Source organism: Pipistrellus hanaki, assembly GCF_964339955.1.
Source record: "Pipistrellus hanaki genome assembly, chromosome: 10".
Taxonomy (NCBI): Eukaryota; Metazoa; Chordata; class Mammalia; order Chiroptera; family Vespertilionidae; genus Pipistrellus; species Pipistrellus hanaki.
In genome coordinates, this window is record NC_140512.1 from 61,661,684 (window position 1) to 61,678,707 (window position 17,024).

General features: G+C 40.1%; 1 protein-coding gene across 4 annotated transcripts in view; it reads left to right on the forward strand.

Annotated features, from left to right (window-relative positions):
- Positions 1 to 14,907, forward strand: part of TSPAN12 (tetraspanin 12) — a 70,341-nt gene extending 55,434 nt beyond the window's left edge. For all 4 annotated transcript variants that reach the window (XM_084897020.1, XM_084897021.1, XM_084897019.1 and 1 more), the window contains one exon: positions 14,498 to 14,907. In XM_084897020.1, coding sequence (XP_084753146.1) covers positions 14,498 to 14,803 — 306 coding nt within the window. In that variant the 3' untranslated portion in view covers positions 14,804 to 14,907. The remainder of the gene's footprint in view (positions 1 to 14,497) is intronic.
- Positions 14,908 to 17,024: the final 2,117 nt, after the last annotated feature.

Sequence of the window (17,024 nt, forward strand, 5' to 3'; positions counted from 1 at the left end):
AAATATATTTTAAAAATAAAAATAAATAAATCCATCATTAAAAAGAAGACTTAATTTCACTTTGCCCTGGAATGCACATTTTCTAATTGCAGTGTGCTCAGGGATCATCCACCTGGAAGAAGAGGGATCTAGAAAGGAGAACAAGGGAGGGACAGTTGGAGGTGTTTGCAATGTTTATTCTGAAGCAGTGAGTCCTAAGGGGAGATATTTCAGATGTCCTCAAGTATTTCAAAGTTCATCAGTCAGAACAGGAACTGGACTTACCCATTGCTGCTCCCAGAGCGGGAGTCACAGGAAGGAAATTTTGAGTCAGTAGAAGGAAGAGCTTGCTCATCAAAATCCTTCCAATTGTGGCACAGGTTCTCTTGTAAAATAGTGAGTGTCTTATCTCTAAAAAATATTAAAGTCAAGATCACTGGTGTTAGAATGGGTTTTTAAATTAAGAGTGAATCTGGACTAGATGAACTTCAAGGTCCCTTTTATCTTTCATATTCTGTTAGCTCGGAGATAAGAACCGACTTTCTCCCTGCGATTTCTGTTCAGAGGTCTGAAATCAAGGAAATAAATCATCCTCAACCATCTGGTGGCCTGCTTGGTCCCTGACCCAATAATGTTTTATGACACATTTAAAACCTGTGAAAAATGACAGGGCAGAAATAGAGCAATAGTTGCACATTTTAGGAACATTCCCATCAGAGTTATTGTTGGGTCTGGTATACAACTCCTTAAATATCTGCATTGAGTAAAACACATCTCTGAAAGTATACATTTAAAAATCACAATTGAAAGTATCTCTGACCATCAGTTTGGTTCCATTGCATTCATTCATTCATTCAAATGTTTTGTGGTGACCGACTGAGATCCAGGTGTTGAAGATCAGACAGTGGAGAATGCTACAGACAGAAATCTCTCCTCTTGTGTAACATATATTCTAGTTAGGAATATAAACAATTAACAAAAAAAGGCAATAAAAATAATTTCAGGTGGTGTTAAGCACTTTGGAGACTCTGAACAGGCTCATGTGCTGGAGAATTTCTTTATTGATGAAGGAACTACTTACGATAGGACAGGTAGGATCTAAGCTTGCTTAGGAGGTGACATTTGAACTGAGACCAAATGATGAGAAGGGCCCAGCCATGCAAATATCGGTTGAAGAGTATATGTTTGTTTTTTAAAAATATATTTTATTGATTTTTTCACAGAGAGGAAGGGAGAGGGATAGAGAGCTAGAAACATCGATGAGAGAGATACATCGACCAGCTGCCTCCTGCACACCCCCCATCTGGGATGATCCTGTAACCAATGTACATGCCCTTGACCGGAATCAAACCCAGGACCCTACAGTCCACAGGCCGACGCTCTATCCACTGAGCCAAACCGGTTTCGGTGAAGAGTATATGTTTTTAAATATGTTTTTTTAAATTGATTTTTAAAGAGAGAGAGGGAGAGAGATGGAAACATCAGTGATGAGAGATAATCCTTGATTGGCTGCCTTATGCACACATTCTACTGGGGATTGAGCCTGCAACCCGTGCATGTGCCTTGACCAGGGATTGAACCATGACCTCCTGGTTTATAGGTCAATGCTCAACCACTAAGCCCCACTAGCCAGGCTCAAATGCTCTTAAAAATTTCATTTGTGACAAATAATTGGAAGCAAACCCTTTCTGCCTTTTTATGTGGTTGTTTATTTCTTCTCTGAGTAACAGGAAACATGCACAGACAGGGAGCTAGCGAAGGGCAGGGTGTCAGTGATGAGCAGAGTGATCTTTCTGGCTTCTGGGACAGAGAACCGGATGATGACAAGTATGTACGGTCTCCAGTGCTCACGGTAGGGGATGGGTATGGAGGGGTGCTCCCCCACATTGAAGGTGGGACAACTAACTCATGGTGAACTATGTGGGTGAATGATTAGAGGTTTTCATTCTCTCACTTAAGTGCTACTCTGTGAGTTGAGAGCAGTTTTGAGGTTCTATCCCTACCCATCTCCTTTGTACCCAGACCTCATTGGCAAGTAGTTTGTTTTATAATGGACATACTTTTTTTTTTTTTTTTTTTTTTTTTTTTTAAATTTTCTGGGCAGTATTGCGGCCCTTGGCACTTTTATTAACACATTTTTTTTTGCTAACATCTTTGACCAGTGAGAAAAGTGAGTCAAGCTGTATGTCTCTTTTGACTAATAGAAACAACTTTTATTTTATCATTTTCTCACACAACTTCTGAGACATGTAAATATTTCCTCAGCATTTCTGAGCCAGAGGTAGAGACTGGACAGTGTTGTGGGTGAAAAGGAGATGGTGGGAGTGGGGATTGATCATTTTTCTCCCAGGTAACCTTATTAGTGGCATTCTTCTTAGAACCAAGTAAATTACCACGCTGGAAACAAACAGTTGGGGGGGGGGGGGTGTTGATAGACAAGTCCAAGGCAGAAAGTGAGAGGTAGCAGCTTAGGCCCCAGGCCAGGTCCTGGCCAATAATGCTAATCTAACTGTGAGTCACATCTGCATAGAAATGAGTCCCACGGCAGTTAGAATAAGAGGTAGGAATGATCTTGACTTGGGACATAAGAAGGAGCCCGGCATAGGATAGAGTCTGCAACCAGGGGTCTGCAACCTTTAAGACATAAAGAGCCACTTGGACCCATTTCCGAAGGAAAAAAAAACCTGGGAGCCGCAAAACCATTGCGACATTTAAAACAAATATAACACTGCATATATTGTTTCTTACCTTAATGCTACTATATATACCAGATCGTGCAGTTAGCTGTCAATCTGAAGAAAAAAAGGACTTTTTCACTTAACAATGTAAAATATATTTTTGCAAATTAATAGCTAATTAAAATATTTAATTTACCTGATTAATGGGATTTTTGCTCCTGAACCTCAGTGCACAGTGTCAGCACATCAGGGCTGTAAGACGTTACCTTCATTTTCACACAGGCTTGCAAGTTGTCGGTGCCGCGGTAAAGCTTCAAAAGAGCCGCATGCGGCTCTGGAGCCGTAGGTTGCCGAGACCTGGGATAGACAGTCCTTGATTGCCATTGTGTTTTTGCGTGAGATATGCAATGAGAGCACACAGAGGAGGTAGAAATTCATTGTGCTTCCAATCTTTTTAAAATATATTTTTATTGATTTTAGAGAGGAAGGAAGAGGAAGAGAGAGATAGAAACCTCAACGATGAGAGAGAATCATTGGTTGGTTGCCTCCTGCACGCCCCCAACTGGGAACCAAGCCTGGGCATGTGCCCTTGACCAGAATCGAACCTGGGACCTTGATGTCCACAGGCCGATGCTCTATCCCCTGAGCCAAACCAGCTAGGGCTGGACTTCCGATCTTAAAAGATAAGCAGTCATTACCAAAGGCAGCAAATATTTGGGTGGCATGAGGCTACAAAGGCCATTCCAAGCAAAGAGGCTGCAATGCAGTGAGAGCTGGAAGGCGGACATCACAGCACAGCGGGACTGCGGGCATGAGGAGGGCCAGGCAGACATGGCTGGAGAGACGGGAACTGGACTCTGCAGAGCCCTGGATACCTGATAACGCGTGCGTGTTCGGCGGAAGTCTGCGGATGGTTGCGAAATAAAGAAGGCGAGCATGTTTGCAAAATGGAAGCATTATTATGAAAGGAATGCTGAGGGCAGAGTAGTCCTGGGATTCTGACTTATCCAGAATGAAGCTCCATTCTCAGCTAAACACACACAGAATCCTCTGCCCGGATAGTAAAAGGTAGGCTGCTTTCTGGCCAGCTCAGTGGTGATTTAGATGGAATATCCCCAAGAAGTTCCATTCCCAGGGTTCTTTTATCTAGAGTCAAAGACACTCCCTCCTGCCTCTCTGCTGACTTCATTATCTCCTCAGCAACCGCTGGCAGGGGTCAGCTGGACTCTGACAGGTGATATCTGCTTCACCATTCAAAGCCTTGCCAGGCCAGTCCTGGCCAGGAGGGCGGATCCCTTTTATCTCTAGGCTTTGTTGATCTAATCAGGCCTTGAACTATCCTGCCAGCTTGACTTCAGGTTACAAATGCTTTCTTATTTCCTTTCATTCTCTTCCTCAACTTAATTCAATGGTGAGTTTCTCCTTACCTATTCACTATTCAAACACCCCCACTCTCCGCCCCCCCCCCCCCCCCCCCCCCCCCGCCCCTGCTCTATTTGTAGATTTTGCCTTTAGAATTTACTCATGTGAAAGCCGTTATAATAGGTTTGACCTGGGAAGTACCTCACAAAGTATAACAATTTTAGATTTGTGCTTAAAAATCATTGTATAGCCAAAACCGGTTTGGCTTAGTGGATAGAGCATCGGTCTGTGGACTGAGAAGTCCCAGGTTTGATTCTGGTCAAGGGCATGTACATTGGTTGTGGGCACATCCCAGTGGGGGATGTGCAGGAGGCAGCTGATTGATGTTTCTCTCATCGATATTTATAACTCTCTATCCTTCTCCCTTCCTCTCTGTAAAAAATCAATAAAATATATATTTTTAAAAATCATTGTATGGGCAGAGAATGGGTTGAGGTGAGAATGGGGTCTTGCTTGAAGCAAGGAAATCAGTAGGAAACTGTTGCAGGTCACTCATGTGGGTGACTGTAAAGGCTGGGGTTCTCTTGTGCCATTCAGGATGGAGAGGAGGGAGTGGGAGTGAAGGATATGAAAGAGGGAGGATGAAAAGGACTAGGTGATGAATTGGCTGTGGGAAGTGAGTGACAAGGACACTTGACTTTGACTTGGGCCCTGAATAGATGTAGAAACCATTTTTTGAGGGAGCGGGGGTTGGCTTTGATTACTCCTCTTTGGAAATGCTGGCTTTTAAGGGTCCTTGTCCATGTACTCCCAGTAAAAAAAATAAGAAACTGAGGAGAAAGAACTCAGAGATGTGGATTTTGTGTGTATGAATCAGGGGAAGAGCTAACTCAAAATACAATAGCTTGGAGAAGGTGGGAGTTTGCTAGTATTTCTCTCTCGTAGACTAGTCGCTGACCCAGTCTGTCAGGCAACTCTGCTGCACAGGTCCATCCAGGGGCCCGGGATGGTGAGACACCTCACCTTCTTTGTAATCCCTGCCTTCCAGAGTGGCTCCTGTGTTCCTCCAGTTCCAGTCAGTGGGGAGAGGAGGCACTGGGAAGGAGCACAACCAATGCGCTAAGCTCTGCATCCGTCACCTCTGCTCACATTGCACTGGGGAGGGCTCACTTGTCTGGGCCCTGCTTCAAGGAAGGCTGGGGAATGTGGCCTCTGGATGGTAGTCTGTGTTCCCATAGACTACACCAGTGGCCAGCAAACTCATTAGTCCAGAGAGCCAAATACCAACAGTATAACGACTGACATGTCTTTTGAGAGCCGAAAACCCGACTTCTGCGCATGGGCCACGAAGTTTCAATCACACTGTACGTGTGCGCCAGCACGTGGTATTTTGTGGAAGAGCCACACTCAAGGGGCCAAAGAGCTGCATGTGGCTCATGAGCCACGGTTTGCCAACCACTGGACTCCACGATTCACTCATTATTAAGAGGTGGAGAACAGACTGGGGTGAGTCAGAGCACTAACAGGTTACAGGGCATAAGGCAATTGAATGCATGGGAGTAAAGAATGCCACGCCAAGAGGTGAGGTGACGTGTGCGGCCAAGGACAGAAGTTGGGGGATGGCAACACTAGGAGTCACCAACTGTAGGAAAGAAGAAATGGGAAGCAGTGTCCTGCAGGCCAAAGGAGAAGAGGATTTTAGGAATGAGTGTTGTTTGGCGGTTCAGACTAGTCTCCCATGCCAGACTCTTAGGGTTAAATCTTTGATCTGCTTCTTACTAGCTATGTGACCTTGGGCAAGTTGTTAATCTTTCTGTGCTTCATTTTTCTCACCTTTATTGGTGAGATCCAACCTGGAAAAAAGAGGATTGCCAGAGTTCTTATCTCATAGGGATGTTTGGAGAGCTATGTGAATTTAACCTTTTAAAAACCCTTGGAACAGTGCCTGTCTGTAGCATGTGCTTATGGTAATAGCTGAGAGTTAAAGTAAATCAGAAAAGTACCCATTGCGTTTTTCTAATAGGATACCTATTTAATAGATCTATGAGCAAGTATTTTACATGGATTATCCCCTTTAAGCCCTGACACAATTCTTTGAAGGTTACAGTATTGTTATCTCCGTTTTACAGATGAGAAAAATGAGGCCCAAAGAGGGTAAGGGACCTAGCTAGTCATAGAGCTAGTCAGTGACTTAGCTCAGATCTAATTGATCCCAAGATTTTGAGATGTGAAATACTGGTGAGGAGCAAGCTGAGCTTTTATAGATATTTTTCCCCCACTTCTAAACCTCACTTTTATCTATTAAGTGAGATAATAATAGTATCTACCTCATTATAGTCTTACAAAGATGAAATAAGGCTACTTAATGGGAAACCCTTAGCAAACCACTGGGAACATAATAAATACAAATCTTCAAAGCATAGTAGTAGCTAATGACAATAATAACAGTAATTTATTTATTTTATTTTATTTTATTTTTTAAATATATATTTTATTGATTTTATACAGAGAGGAAGGGAGAGAGATAGAAACATTGGTGAGAGAGAAACATCGATCAGTTTCCTCTTGCACACCCCCCACTGGGGATGTGCCCGTAACCAAGGTACATGCCCTTGACCAGAGTCGAACCCGGGACCCTTCAGTCCCTAGGCTGATGCTCTATCCACTGAGCCAAACTGGTTTCGGCTATTTATTAACAACTTATTAAAGTCAATAGAAAAATTAGCAGCCTCTGATTGGAGTTTACACTAGCCAAATTGCCCCTGGTTGTGCCCCTGATTATATATTTTTGGTCTGGCTGAAGCTAGATTTTTAGGTCAAGGTTTTGGGGGCTTCGTGTGGTCTCCCACTTTTCTTGTTTCAACACTTTCCCACTTCTTACAGTGGACGGAAGGCCCAGTGAAAGACAGTGTGAATGGGCAGCTTGGGAAGGCTCTTCTGCTCCGTCTGGCAGCGAGTGCTGCTCCTGGAACTGGCCTCACTGGGAGGCCAGCACCTGCTGGGCTTCCTGACTCTAGTCTAGGACCACATTTTATTTGTTCGTTTTTTGTTTGTTTGTTTTTTTTCCCCCATAAAAATGAAAAATGTGCCAAAACCGGTTTGGCTCAGTGGTAGAGCTTCGGTCTGCTAATGAAAGGTCCCGGGTTCGATTCCGGTCAAGGGCATGTACCTTGGTTGCGGGCACATCCCCAGTAGGGGGTGAGCAAGAGGCAGCTGGTCGATGTTTCTCTCTCATCGACGTTTCTAGCTCTCTATCTCTCTCCCTTCCTCTCTGTGAAAAATCAATAAAATATATTTAAAAAAGAAAAAGAAAAAGAAAAATGTTAGGCAAATGTAGTCTTTTCAATTCAATGGTTTTGCTATCTAATGGAGATATATTTATGATTAAATGAGACCTGAGGGTCTGCCATTATTAAGAAACTAGAGGCCTGTTGCATGAAGAGATTCGAGCAATAGGCCTTCCTTCCCTTGGCTTCCAGCACCAGTTTTCCTCCTGCACCCGGGACCCAGGCCTTTGCTCCGGCCAGAGTCTGCTGCCTTTGCTGCAGACTCTAACTCCAGCCAGAGTCTGCTTTCTTCATCTTCACTACAGGGCCATAGTGCCATTCCTGTAGATCCCCTCACCCCCCACCCTCCCTCTCATAGCAGGCGTCCTGCCCCGCCTGGCCACTCCATGCTTGGGGCAGTTGGGCAGCTGCCATCTTTGTCTTTCTAATTTGCATATTCCCTCCTGATTGGCTGGTGGACGTAGCAGAGGTACTGTCAATATACATGTTTGTCCATTATTAGCTAATACTAGAAGCCTGATGCACAACATTCGGGGAGTGGGCCTAAGCTGGAAGGTGGACATTCCCCGAGGGGTCCTTAGCACTGCAGCATCAGTGGGAAAGACTTCTGCCACTACCACTGTGCTTGCCTTGGGCCTGACATCTGGCTGAGCGGCGCTCTCCTTGTGGGAGCACTGACCACCAGGGGCAATGCCTGTGTCCAGCATCTGCCCCCATGGTGGTCAGTGTGTGTCATAGCTACTGGTTGTTTCACCGTTTGGTTGATTTGCATATTGGAGTTTTATTATATAAGATAAGACTTTCTCTACTTCATTTCCTGTGCATGGATTTGGTTAACCTTTCTTTTAAGAGAACAGAAAGTCCCGTAGTGAATTTTATTACTTGCTGCTGAGCTTTTTTTTTTTTTTTAAAGGACACATTTATTTCCCTGCAAAGCTTATGGTTGTCGGTGGAGAACTTGTGGTCCAACTGTTTAAAACTCATAAACTCCTATCATTCATTTTTTAATTTTAGAAGCACTAGTGCAGAGATTATATATTTGTACCTGATGATTAGCACAGTCCTTTCAAACTTGAAAGTCGTGTTTATTATAAAAAAATCCATTAGGAAAATATAGTACTGGTATGTATGGCACCTAGACTGTATTTATACTTTTATTTCATAAGCCCAGGAGAGCTGTCTAACTCTTTGCCGAGGTCTGGGAAAGCTATCGGTGCTTTTCTAATTTTAGAAACTCATTTTGAAGATAGATTAGAGAATAATTTCAAGTGTATCATTTCCTCGAGTGAAATGAGGCATCTGACATGTCTTTAGATAGATTCCAGGAAATGTAGGGATTAGTAATTTTTCTTTGATAAAAAGGTAATGTTGTTATTTACTGTTAATAGGTGATCAGAATTTTAATATTGCAGCAAGTAAAGTAGGTTAGCCAATATGTCTTCTTCATAGCTTTGGATTATCTGAGGTTATTAATGTAAGGCTAGCATAACTTTGGTTAGGAAGAAAACATATTCAAGGTAAATCAACTCAGAGTATTTTACTTTGAGAAAAGCAAATAAGTGCAATTCATTTCTTTCCAATTCTGATTAAAACAACTTTTGTGAAGTAGAATGCAGTTTTGAACTCTTAACATTTCTATTTTCTCTTTTTGACTCAACAGAAATGTTAATTTATGTAACTAAATATCTATGAATAGTACAATAGATTATATGGAAAGACATCTATATTTGTTTTTCCTCTAGACTTAGTGTCTTGCTTTTCAATGAAACTACCAGAGTTTGCATTGAGAAGTGTAAACACTATGCATGATTATTTGATTGGCTTAAACTAAGTTCACAATTTGTGTTCAGACTGAATTATTTCAATGGGGATAATGCAGAAAGGACCATAAGCTCACAGTTGTTTCTATTAAAAATTTAGAGAGTGGCTGAGGAGAACAGTTATTTTATGCAAAGAAGTCTGGGAAAATACTGTCTTATCAAGAAGAGGGATATTGGAAAGTTAACCTTTAACATTAAGTAATTGTGTAATGAACCACTAATATTGAGCAATATGCTGCAAGTTTCTACAATGCCGTCTGAGTCATCAAATATTAAATTGTGTCAGTATAGAAAGATTTGTGCTTTTATTTATAAACTAGTTTTTTATTACATATTAGAGGATGGCGGGGTCCCTCTGTCTGGCCTGCAGGGATTGTGCTGAAACCAGCATTCCAATTTTCCCCCCAGAGGGTGCAGGCCAGGCCGAGGGACCCCAACAGTACACAAATCTGTGCACTGGGCTTCTAGTATGCATATATAATAAGATCTTTGGTTAATCTCTTCCCGTCTCCTCCCCTCCCCCATTCCCTCGGAGATTTATCAATTTGTTCCATATTTCCATGTGTGTTGAGTGTCTGCCCCCTGGTGGTCAGTGTGTGTCGTAGCTACCAGTTGAATAGTCGCTTAGGCTTTTATATAGAGAGATTTACAACCTGTATCTTTTTATTAAACAAAGGGTTTAATGCAGTACACAACAAGAATGATGCAATGAATTAATAATGAAATATAAATAACATTGGAAAGTCAGGGTTAAGAACAGAATAATTAGACATGCCTAACATGAGGACAGATGGGGTTGTGGAGTTTCATACTTGCCCCACAGTTTTCTGAAAGCTCAGATGAAAAGGAGAGATCATCATTTGCATGATTTAATGGTAGAGTAGAATATTTTACATTTTCAAAGGGAATGAAACTTGAAAGTATTTTTTCAAGTGAGATTTTAAAAAATCTTCTACTTTGAATTACTACCTAAGATAATATCTTCAATATTATTTTGCATTAATTTTATTGAGCAGTTTCTTACGGTATTTTTATTTTTAATATATTTTATTGATTTTTTTACATAGAGGAAGGGGGGGAGGAGAGAGAGAGAGAGAGAGAGAGAGAGAGAGAGAGAGAGAGAGTTAGTAACATTGATGTGAGAGAAACATCTATCAGCTGCCTCCTGCACACCCCCTACTGGGGATGTGCCCACAACCAAGGTACATGTCCTTGACTGGAATTGAACCTGGGACCCTTTAGTCTGCATGCCGACGCTCTATCCACTGAGCCAAACGGTTTTGGCTCTTATGGTATTTTTAAATACACATTAGTGGAGAAAAATATACAAGGAATAGGCTAATATATTCCAGTGTAGCAGATTTTGATAGTCTGGTTTGATACATGGATGTAATTTAAAAATATATAGAGATGTCAGTTGATTTCATCTTTTAAATAATAACTTTTTTTCTGATAGAGAAGGGTAAATTTTAATTAATGAATTCTGATGACAGACATAAGTACTTAAATTCCATCTTGTTTTGAGGGGTTATCTATATGTTGTGTAAACTGAGGAAGTGATAATACTGACACATTTTTATAAAAGTTGAGGAATCGAACTAGGATCTTTGCTTTGAATAGACAACCCTGGCCCCCTCAGCAGAGACATAACATTCAGGTCCCAGTTATCAGGAAGGAGACCAGGGCCTAACCATGTGCCATGTGATACAATGCCATGTCCACTCTCCTGGGGCACCTGAAGAGCTTTTTGCATGGACTCAAAATCCATTTATAAGACCTTAGTTGTTTTAATATTATATTGCATTTTCTAGTTTTTTTCAAGTTAAAAATCAGTATTCTTTCCTAAGAAACGTTGATAAATCCAGGCAATCCGGAAGAGATCATCAAGATGATGAAGTGTATATACTTGGAAAACTTGGAGGCAGTAGGAATACGTAGTCTAGAGAAGAGGATGGTTAAAGTGATTGTGACAGCTCATCAGGCATTGCTCTCTACCTTCTGGAAAAAGGATTGTCTGAGAGCAGAACTGTATCTTATTGAAAGACAGGTTCCAACAAGGAAATGCTTGTTAAGGACTACTGTTTTTTTCTCGGCTGGTGTTGCTTAGTGCTTAAGTGTCGACCTATGAACCTGGAGGTCACTGGTTCCATTCTCGGTCAGGGCACATGCCTGAGTTGCAGGAATGATTCTCTCTCATCATTGATGTTTCTATTTCTTTCTGAAATCAATTATATATATTGAGTAGTTAAAAATAAACATTTATTTATTTTTAACTACTGTGTTCAAGTGTGGACAGAGCTGTCTAGTGAGGCCCTGAGTTCCTCTATTAGAAGCATTTTCTTTTTTAAAAAAATTTTTTTTATTGTTTAAAGTATTACATATGTCTCCTTTCTCCCCATTGACCTCTTCCTGGCCACCCCCACAATCTAGCACAAGTTCTCACCCTCCCACTGTTTGTGTCCATGGGTTCTGCTTATATGCATGCATACAAGTCCTTTAGTTGACCTCTTACCCATCCCACTCATGCCTTCCCTGTCAGGTTGATTGGCCTGTTCGATGTCAAGGCATTTTCTTTGATGTATCTTGTGTGTGTGTGTGTGTGTGTGTGTGTGTGTGTGTGTGTGTGTGATATACTTTCTTGTTTCTTTGCACCTCTTGTGATTTTTTGTGTTTTTTTTTTTTTGTTGTTGTTGTAGAAAACTGGACATTTTAAATAATATAATGTGGCAACTCTGTAAATCAGGTTCTACCTCCTCCCAAAAGCTTGTGGTTTATTGTTGTTGTTATTTGTTCATTAATGACTTTTCTGAACTCATTTTGTAGGTTCTCTATTCTTTGTCATGTGTGGCCCCTAAAGTCTATGCTCTGTTAGCTTCGTGGTCAGTTAATGAATGAACAGATATTTCCTTAGATGCCTAGAACCAGTAAGTCTCCCAGCCTTTGCCAAGGGTACACAAAACCTCATTACCATGTACCAAACCCCATTCTAAGTGTTTAAATATGTTCAGTCATTTAATTCTCTCCAAGTCTCTAACAGTAGGCTGTATTACTATGAATGTTTTCAGATAGAAAACTGGAGCATAGACAGATTAAGTAACTTGCCCAAAGTCATATAACTTATCAGTAACTGAGCAGGGATTTGAAATTCAGAATTCAGGCTCTGCAGTTCATGATCTTGAACATTCTGTGCTGTGTCACAAAAGGATGCTTGCTGAAATGACACACAAACCTAAGTGTGAATGGGTTTCTGATAGACTAGCTCAGTTGAACTCTTTGAAAAATATTTGAACATTGATAATTTGTGTTTGTGAAATCTATTTTGGTTTTCCAGAGTGTCTGGTGCAAATGCATATTTGTATGTATCAAATAGGTAAGATGTCCAGAGAAGTGATCTTATTATATTGATGTTAAGTAATAGTAAATTATAAATATTTTAATTTTACTTTTGGTTAAATTGATGAAACATGGATTATCTTTTACTGTTAATTTGCATTACATTATGTATTAGAAAAAAACCGTAGTTATTGAAATATGTCTGAGTAGTTATACATGATTTTTTTTATTGAGAGTTATGAGTTATTGGGGTATAATTACTAATCATTATCTTTGGAAATCTAATAATTATGTATCATTCATTCCCTCTTTCAATATAATGCAGAAGTTCTAACAACTGACTCTTGCCTTCCTTGCTTTAGTTGAGTTCTTTGTGGAATCTAGAGAAGAAAACAAGGAAGCAGTTATATAAATAATGATCAATTTCTTTTTATTCAAGTAGCTGCCTTAATAGGGTAAGCACCGACTCACTTTTACCCTGAACCTAGAGTAAAAACTGGAAAAGTCAAGGTTTTGTTGGGAGATAATTTTCCATGTGTCTCTTGTCTTGTGAGAGAAGAGTCACTGGCTGCTTATATTTTGTTTGGTTGTGCATAGCAAACAGCCTTCACAACGAAGAAAGTGTGTCCCTCCAGAGAAAAGGGCAGGTTTTCTTACTGTTCAATACCATGATGATAATGTTTCTCTCCAATGCAAAGAGCAAGTATTCTTCCTGCCCATTATAAAAGATTAGGGTTCCCAAAAGATTGGGGTTGTGCAACCCACTCAATGTTCAGGGGTCATCTCGCTATCTTCATGTTGTTCTGGGGACTCAAGGAACTGAAATATACTCTGGCTATTGCTATTGCTGTGAGTGATAAAGTTCTTTTTCTCCTTCTGCCAGCATCCACCAAACCACCACAGGCTAGTTTGTTAGCTTCCAAATAGAGTAACATCTCAGAATCTTCAAAGTTTTTGAAATTTGTTAATTGTTATAAAATTTCCATATTTTTACCTTAATCTAGAACCAGCTTCCTTTTAGAAGAGGGAATTTTCACTTCTTTGTTGTGGATTCATTAGCGACATGGCAGGTGGCCTATACTTCGGTCACCTGTGAGGTGACTTATGACAGTTGTTAGCCACATTCTACCTCCATGTATTTGCCCCTCACCCCCCATTTTCCTTGCTCATGGATTTTTTCCCCCTCTTTTTATTCCTTCTTGTCTCTTCTTTCTGTATTATCTTCTTTGACTACCATAGGTACTCGCTAACCTTTCAAATTAAAACTAAACGCAAACAAAAATATTGCTTATTTTTTTAAGTCAGATGTCAAATTCTTACCGGGTAGAACTAGAACTTGGAGCCATGTCAGGAAGTCCTCCATGTAAACATCTGCTGCAGGCAGTGGACAGAGGCATGTGTGCATGTGGGAGGTAGGGAGAAGGGAACAAATCGACTTCCGCTCACCAGCATGCTTCAGCAGCAGCCTGGGGAAATATTCCTGATTTCTGGGGAAAAGCTTCTGACCAAATGAACAATAATCAAACAGTCTACACAAATAATAATAATGATGAAACTTTAGTTTTGAAAAATTTGAGTCAGTCTGTGTCAGAAGTTGGCACTCTGTGGCCTGTACCCCAAATCTGGACCACAGCTACATCATCCATTCATTTACATTTTGTCTGTGGCTGTTTTGGTGTTTCAGTGGCAGAGATGAGTAGGTGGAACAGAGACCACGTGGCCTACAAACCATAAAAGAGTTACTATCTGACCTTTTATCAAAAATAAAGTTCACCAACCCTTACTCTAGACGTGTGTTTTACCAGCAGCTCCCAACTTCAAGTTGTGAGGAAGAAAGAAGAAAGAGTTCCCATCTCAATCTCAAAGAGTTCCCATCTCAATCTCCCCTCTGGCTTCTCACAGGTGTCCCTGTTGAGAGTCACTGTTTTAAACTTTAGGATTTAGTCGTTTTGTTCCATTAACTGATAGTGATTGTTTTCACCATTTGGCCCTCTGTAACTCATCCAAAGTAACTTTGACTGTGTCATTTCTTTTACAGGGTTGTGGGAAGAAAATGTACTCCTTTCTGAGAGGAACCAAACAACTGCAAGTGCTAAGGTTTCTGGGGATCTCCATTGGAGTGACACAAATCCTGGCCATGATTCTCACCATCACTTTGCTCTGGGCTCTCTATTATGATAGGAGGGAGCCTGGGACAGACCAAATAATGTCCCTGAAGAATGACACGACTCAGCACCTGTCATGTCACTCAGTGGAACTGTTGAAACCAAGCCTGACGAGGATCTTTGAACACACCTCCATGGCAAACAGCTTCGATACACACTTTGAAATGGAGGAATTATAGAGAATGTCAAAGAAGGAACCCACCCAGTTATTTTATTTTACTTGTGAGTTTTTGAGCACAGAGTTGTTCCAGAAATGTGTAGAAATAAAAATGTTATAAATCGACGACTACGCATGTCATTTTGAAATCTTTAAAACAAAGAGGTAAAAGTTCCATATATATTATATTACCACATGGACAATAGTTGATGCCATTTACAATGCCAAGGCCAGATCTAAAATCCACTTTATAGCTGTGCCAGATTTTTACTAAACATAGTTATGCTTTGAGGTTTCTGCTTTGGTACAGATTGACCAATGTTTCTGCATGCCTACTATGGAGGGATTGGAGCTACAGTAACGCTCTATTTACTTCTGAAAGCTCTCTAGTATATAAAGTACCAGTTAACTGCTAACGTAGAAAGTAAAACAATACTAATGATTTTTATTCTTTGGTGATATATTTTTTGAGGGTAAAATAGATTAGACGTAAGAAAAGTCTGAAGATTGGTGACTACCTAAATGTGATTTTTGCTAGTTACTAAAATATTCTTAACTACTTCCAAGAGCAAACTAACATATTGTCTTAAGCTGATCAGGGATCTATGTGTATATGAGAATCTGTGTTAAGTCTGTATAATCCACTAGATTTCAGTTCTTATAATGTTAATAACAATTGTGAAAAGGATACATTTGTCCTGTATAACAGCATTATTCTTAACCTTTCCTGTTAATAGAGTTTTAAAAATCTGTCTTGGTTTTTACATTACAGTACATTACATAATTGTTAATTTAAATACGTAACCACTGATTTTGAAAAATTGCTAGTGTGATACAAAAGGAGTCATAATAATTCAGAATGCGGTCTGGTTCCTAGGAAGTGTTAATAAGAAAATTTACACACAACTTAGCTCATTTAGCAAAGACCTGGATGCTATCTTTCTCTCAAACTAAGACGCTTTTTGACATTAAACACTTGTTTAAAAAGCTTATCTTTGCCTTCTGGAAAAAAAAAAGTGACAGTATCCAAGTCTGAATATAATTTTTCAGAGAATAGTGTTCCCGTTCTCCAGGGAAATGCTGTGAGAATCATTAAGATAAGTGGCAACTTAACCAGAGAATTTCTTTGCTTTATTTCACTGATTAAGATACTATGGTGAAATACACAGATTATTAAATTTTTTACAAGAGTAAATATATTTATTTAAAATGGGAAAAGTGCATTTTACTGTATTTTATCTATTATGTTTTTTTTCTCAGAAAATGGAAATAAAATGAAAACTTGTCAATAAATATTTTCTAGAGAGTAATAATTTGTCTGTCTAATTTATTTAATTATAAGTCCTTTTACCACTCAAGAAGATTAGCAAAGGGAGAAAAATGTGAGAAGAAATGATTTAATATAGTAATAATAATGATTTTCAAACTCAAGCTAACCTATTATATAGAATACTTGACACCTGGTACATGAAAATTCATGTGCTGGATGGGGGGTTCCTCAGCCTGGCCTACCCCCTCTCACAGTCTGAGAGCCCTTAGGGGCAGATGGCAACCTTGTACCTGGCAATTGGGGGAAATGGATGCCCCCATCAAATCTCTGCTGCTGCCACTGCTGGCAGTGCAAGCCTGGGCCGGCCCTGGTTACCTGAGCCTTGGGCAGCCCTGGGCAGATGGGCAGCCATCATTGCCTGCACCTTGGGCTAGCCCTGGGGGGCATAAGGGATTGAGTGCTGCCATCTTGTGGGTGATGCCATCTTTGAGGGTGTGACAGTTAATTAGCATATTTCCTCCTTATTGGCTGTTGGCGCTGCCATCTTTGTGAGGGTGTGACAGTAAATTAGTATATTTTCTATTAGATAAGGTGCATCTTCAATGAGAAAAGATAAAAGATGCCCATTTACTTTTCAAGTTTGATTTTGAGCTAAATGATAATGTAATTAATTGATATAATGTATAAAAGTACCCATTTATCTTTATCTCCTCAATATTTTCATATCCCAGTTTTTAAAGTAATTTGAAGAGAAAAATAGCCTAAGGACTATAATATTTTAAATCAACAGCTAGATTTCATCTATTCCATAGATTTAAATGAAGACAGTAAATAACTTGCTTAATCAGAATCAAAAGCAACCCTTTTTATAACTTCTTTAGCACCTCAAATTTTCATAATTTTACCTAAAATGCCTAAGTAAATGAAGCTGTTATGAGTGTTATTTGAATTATTTGACTAGCAGTCAAATTTC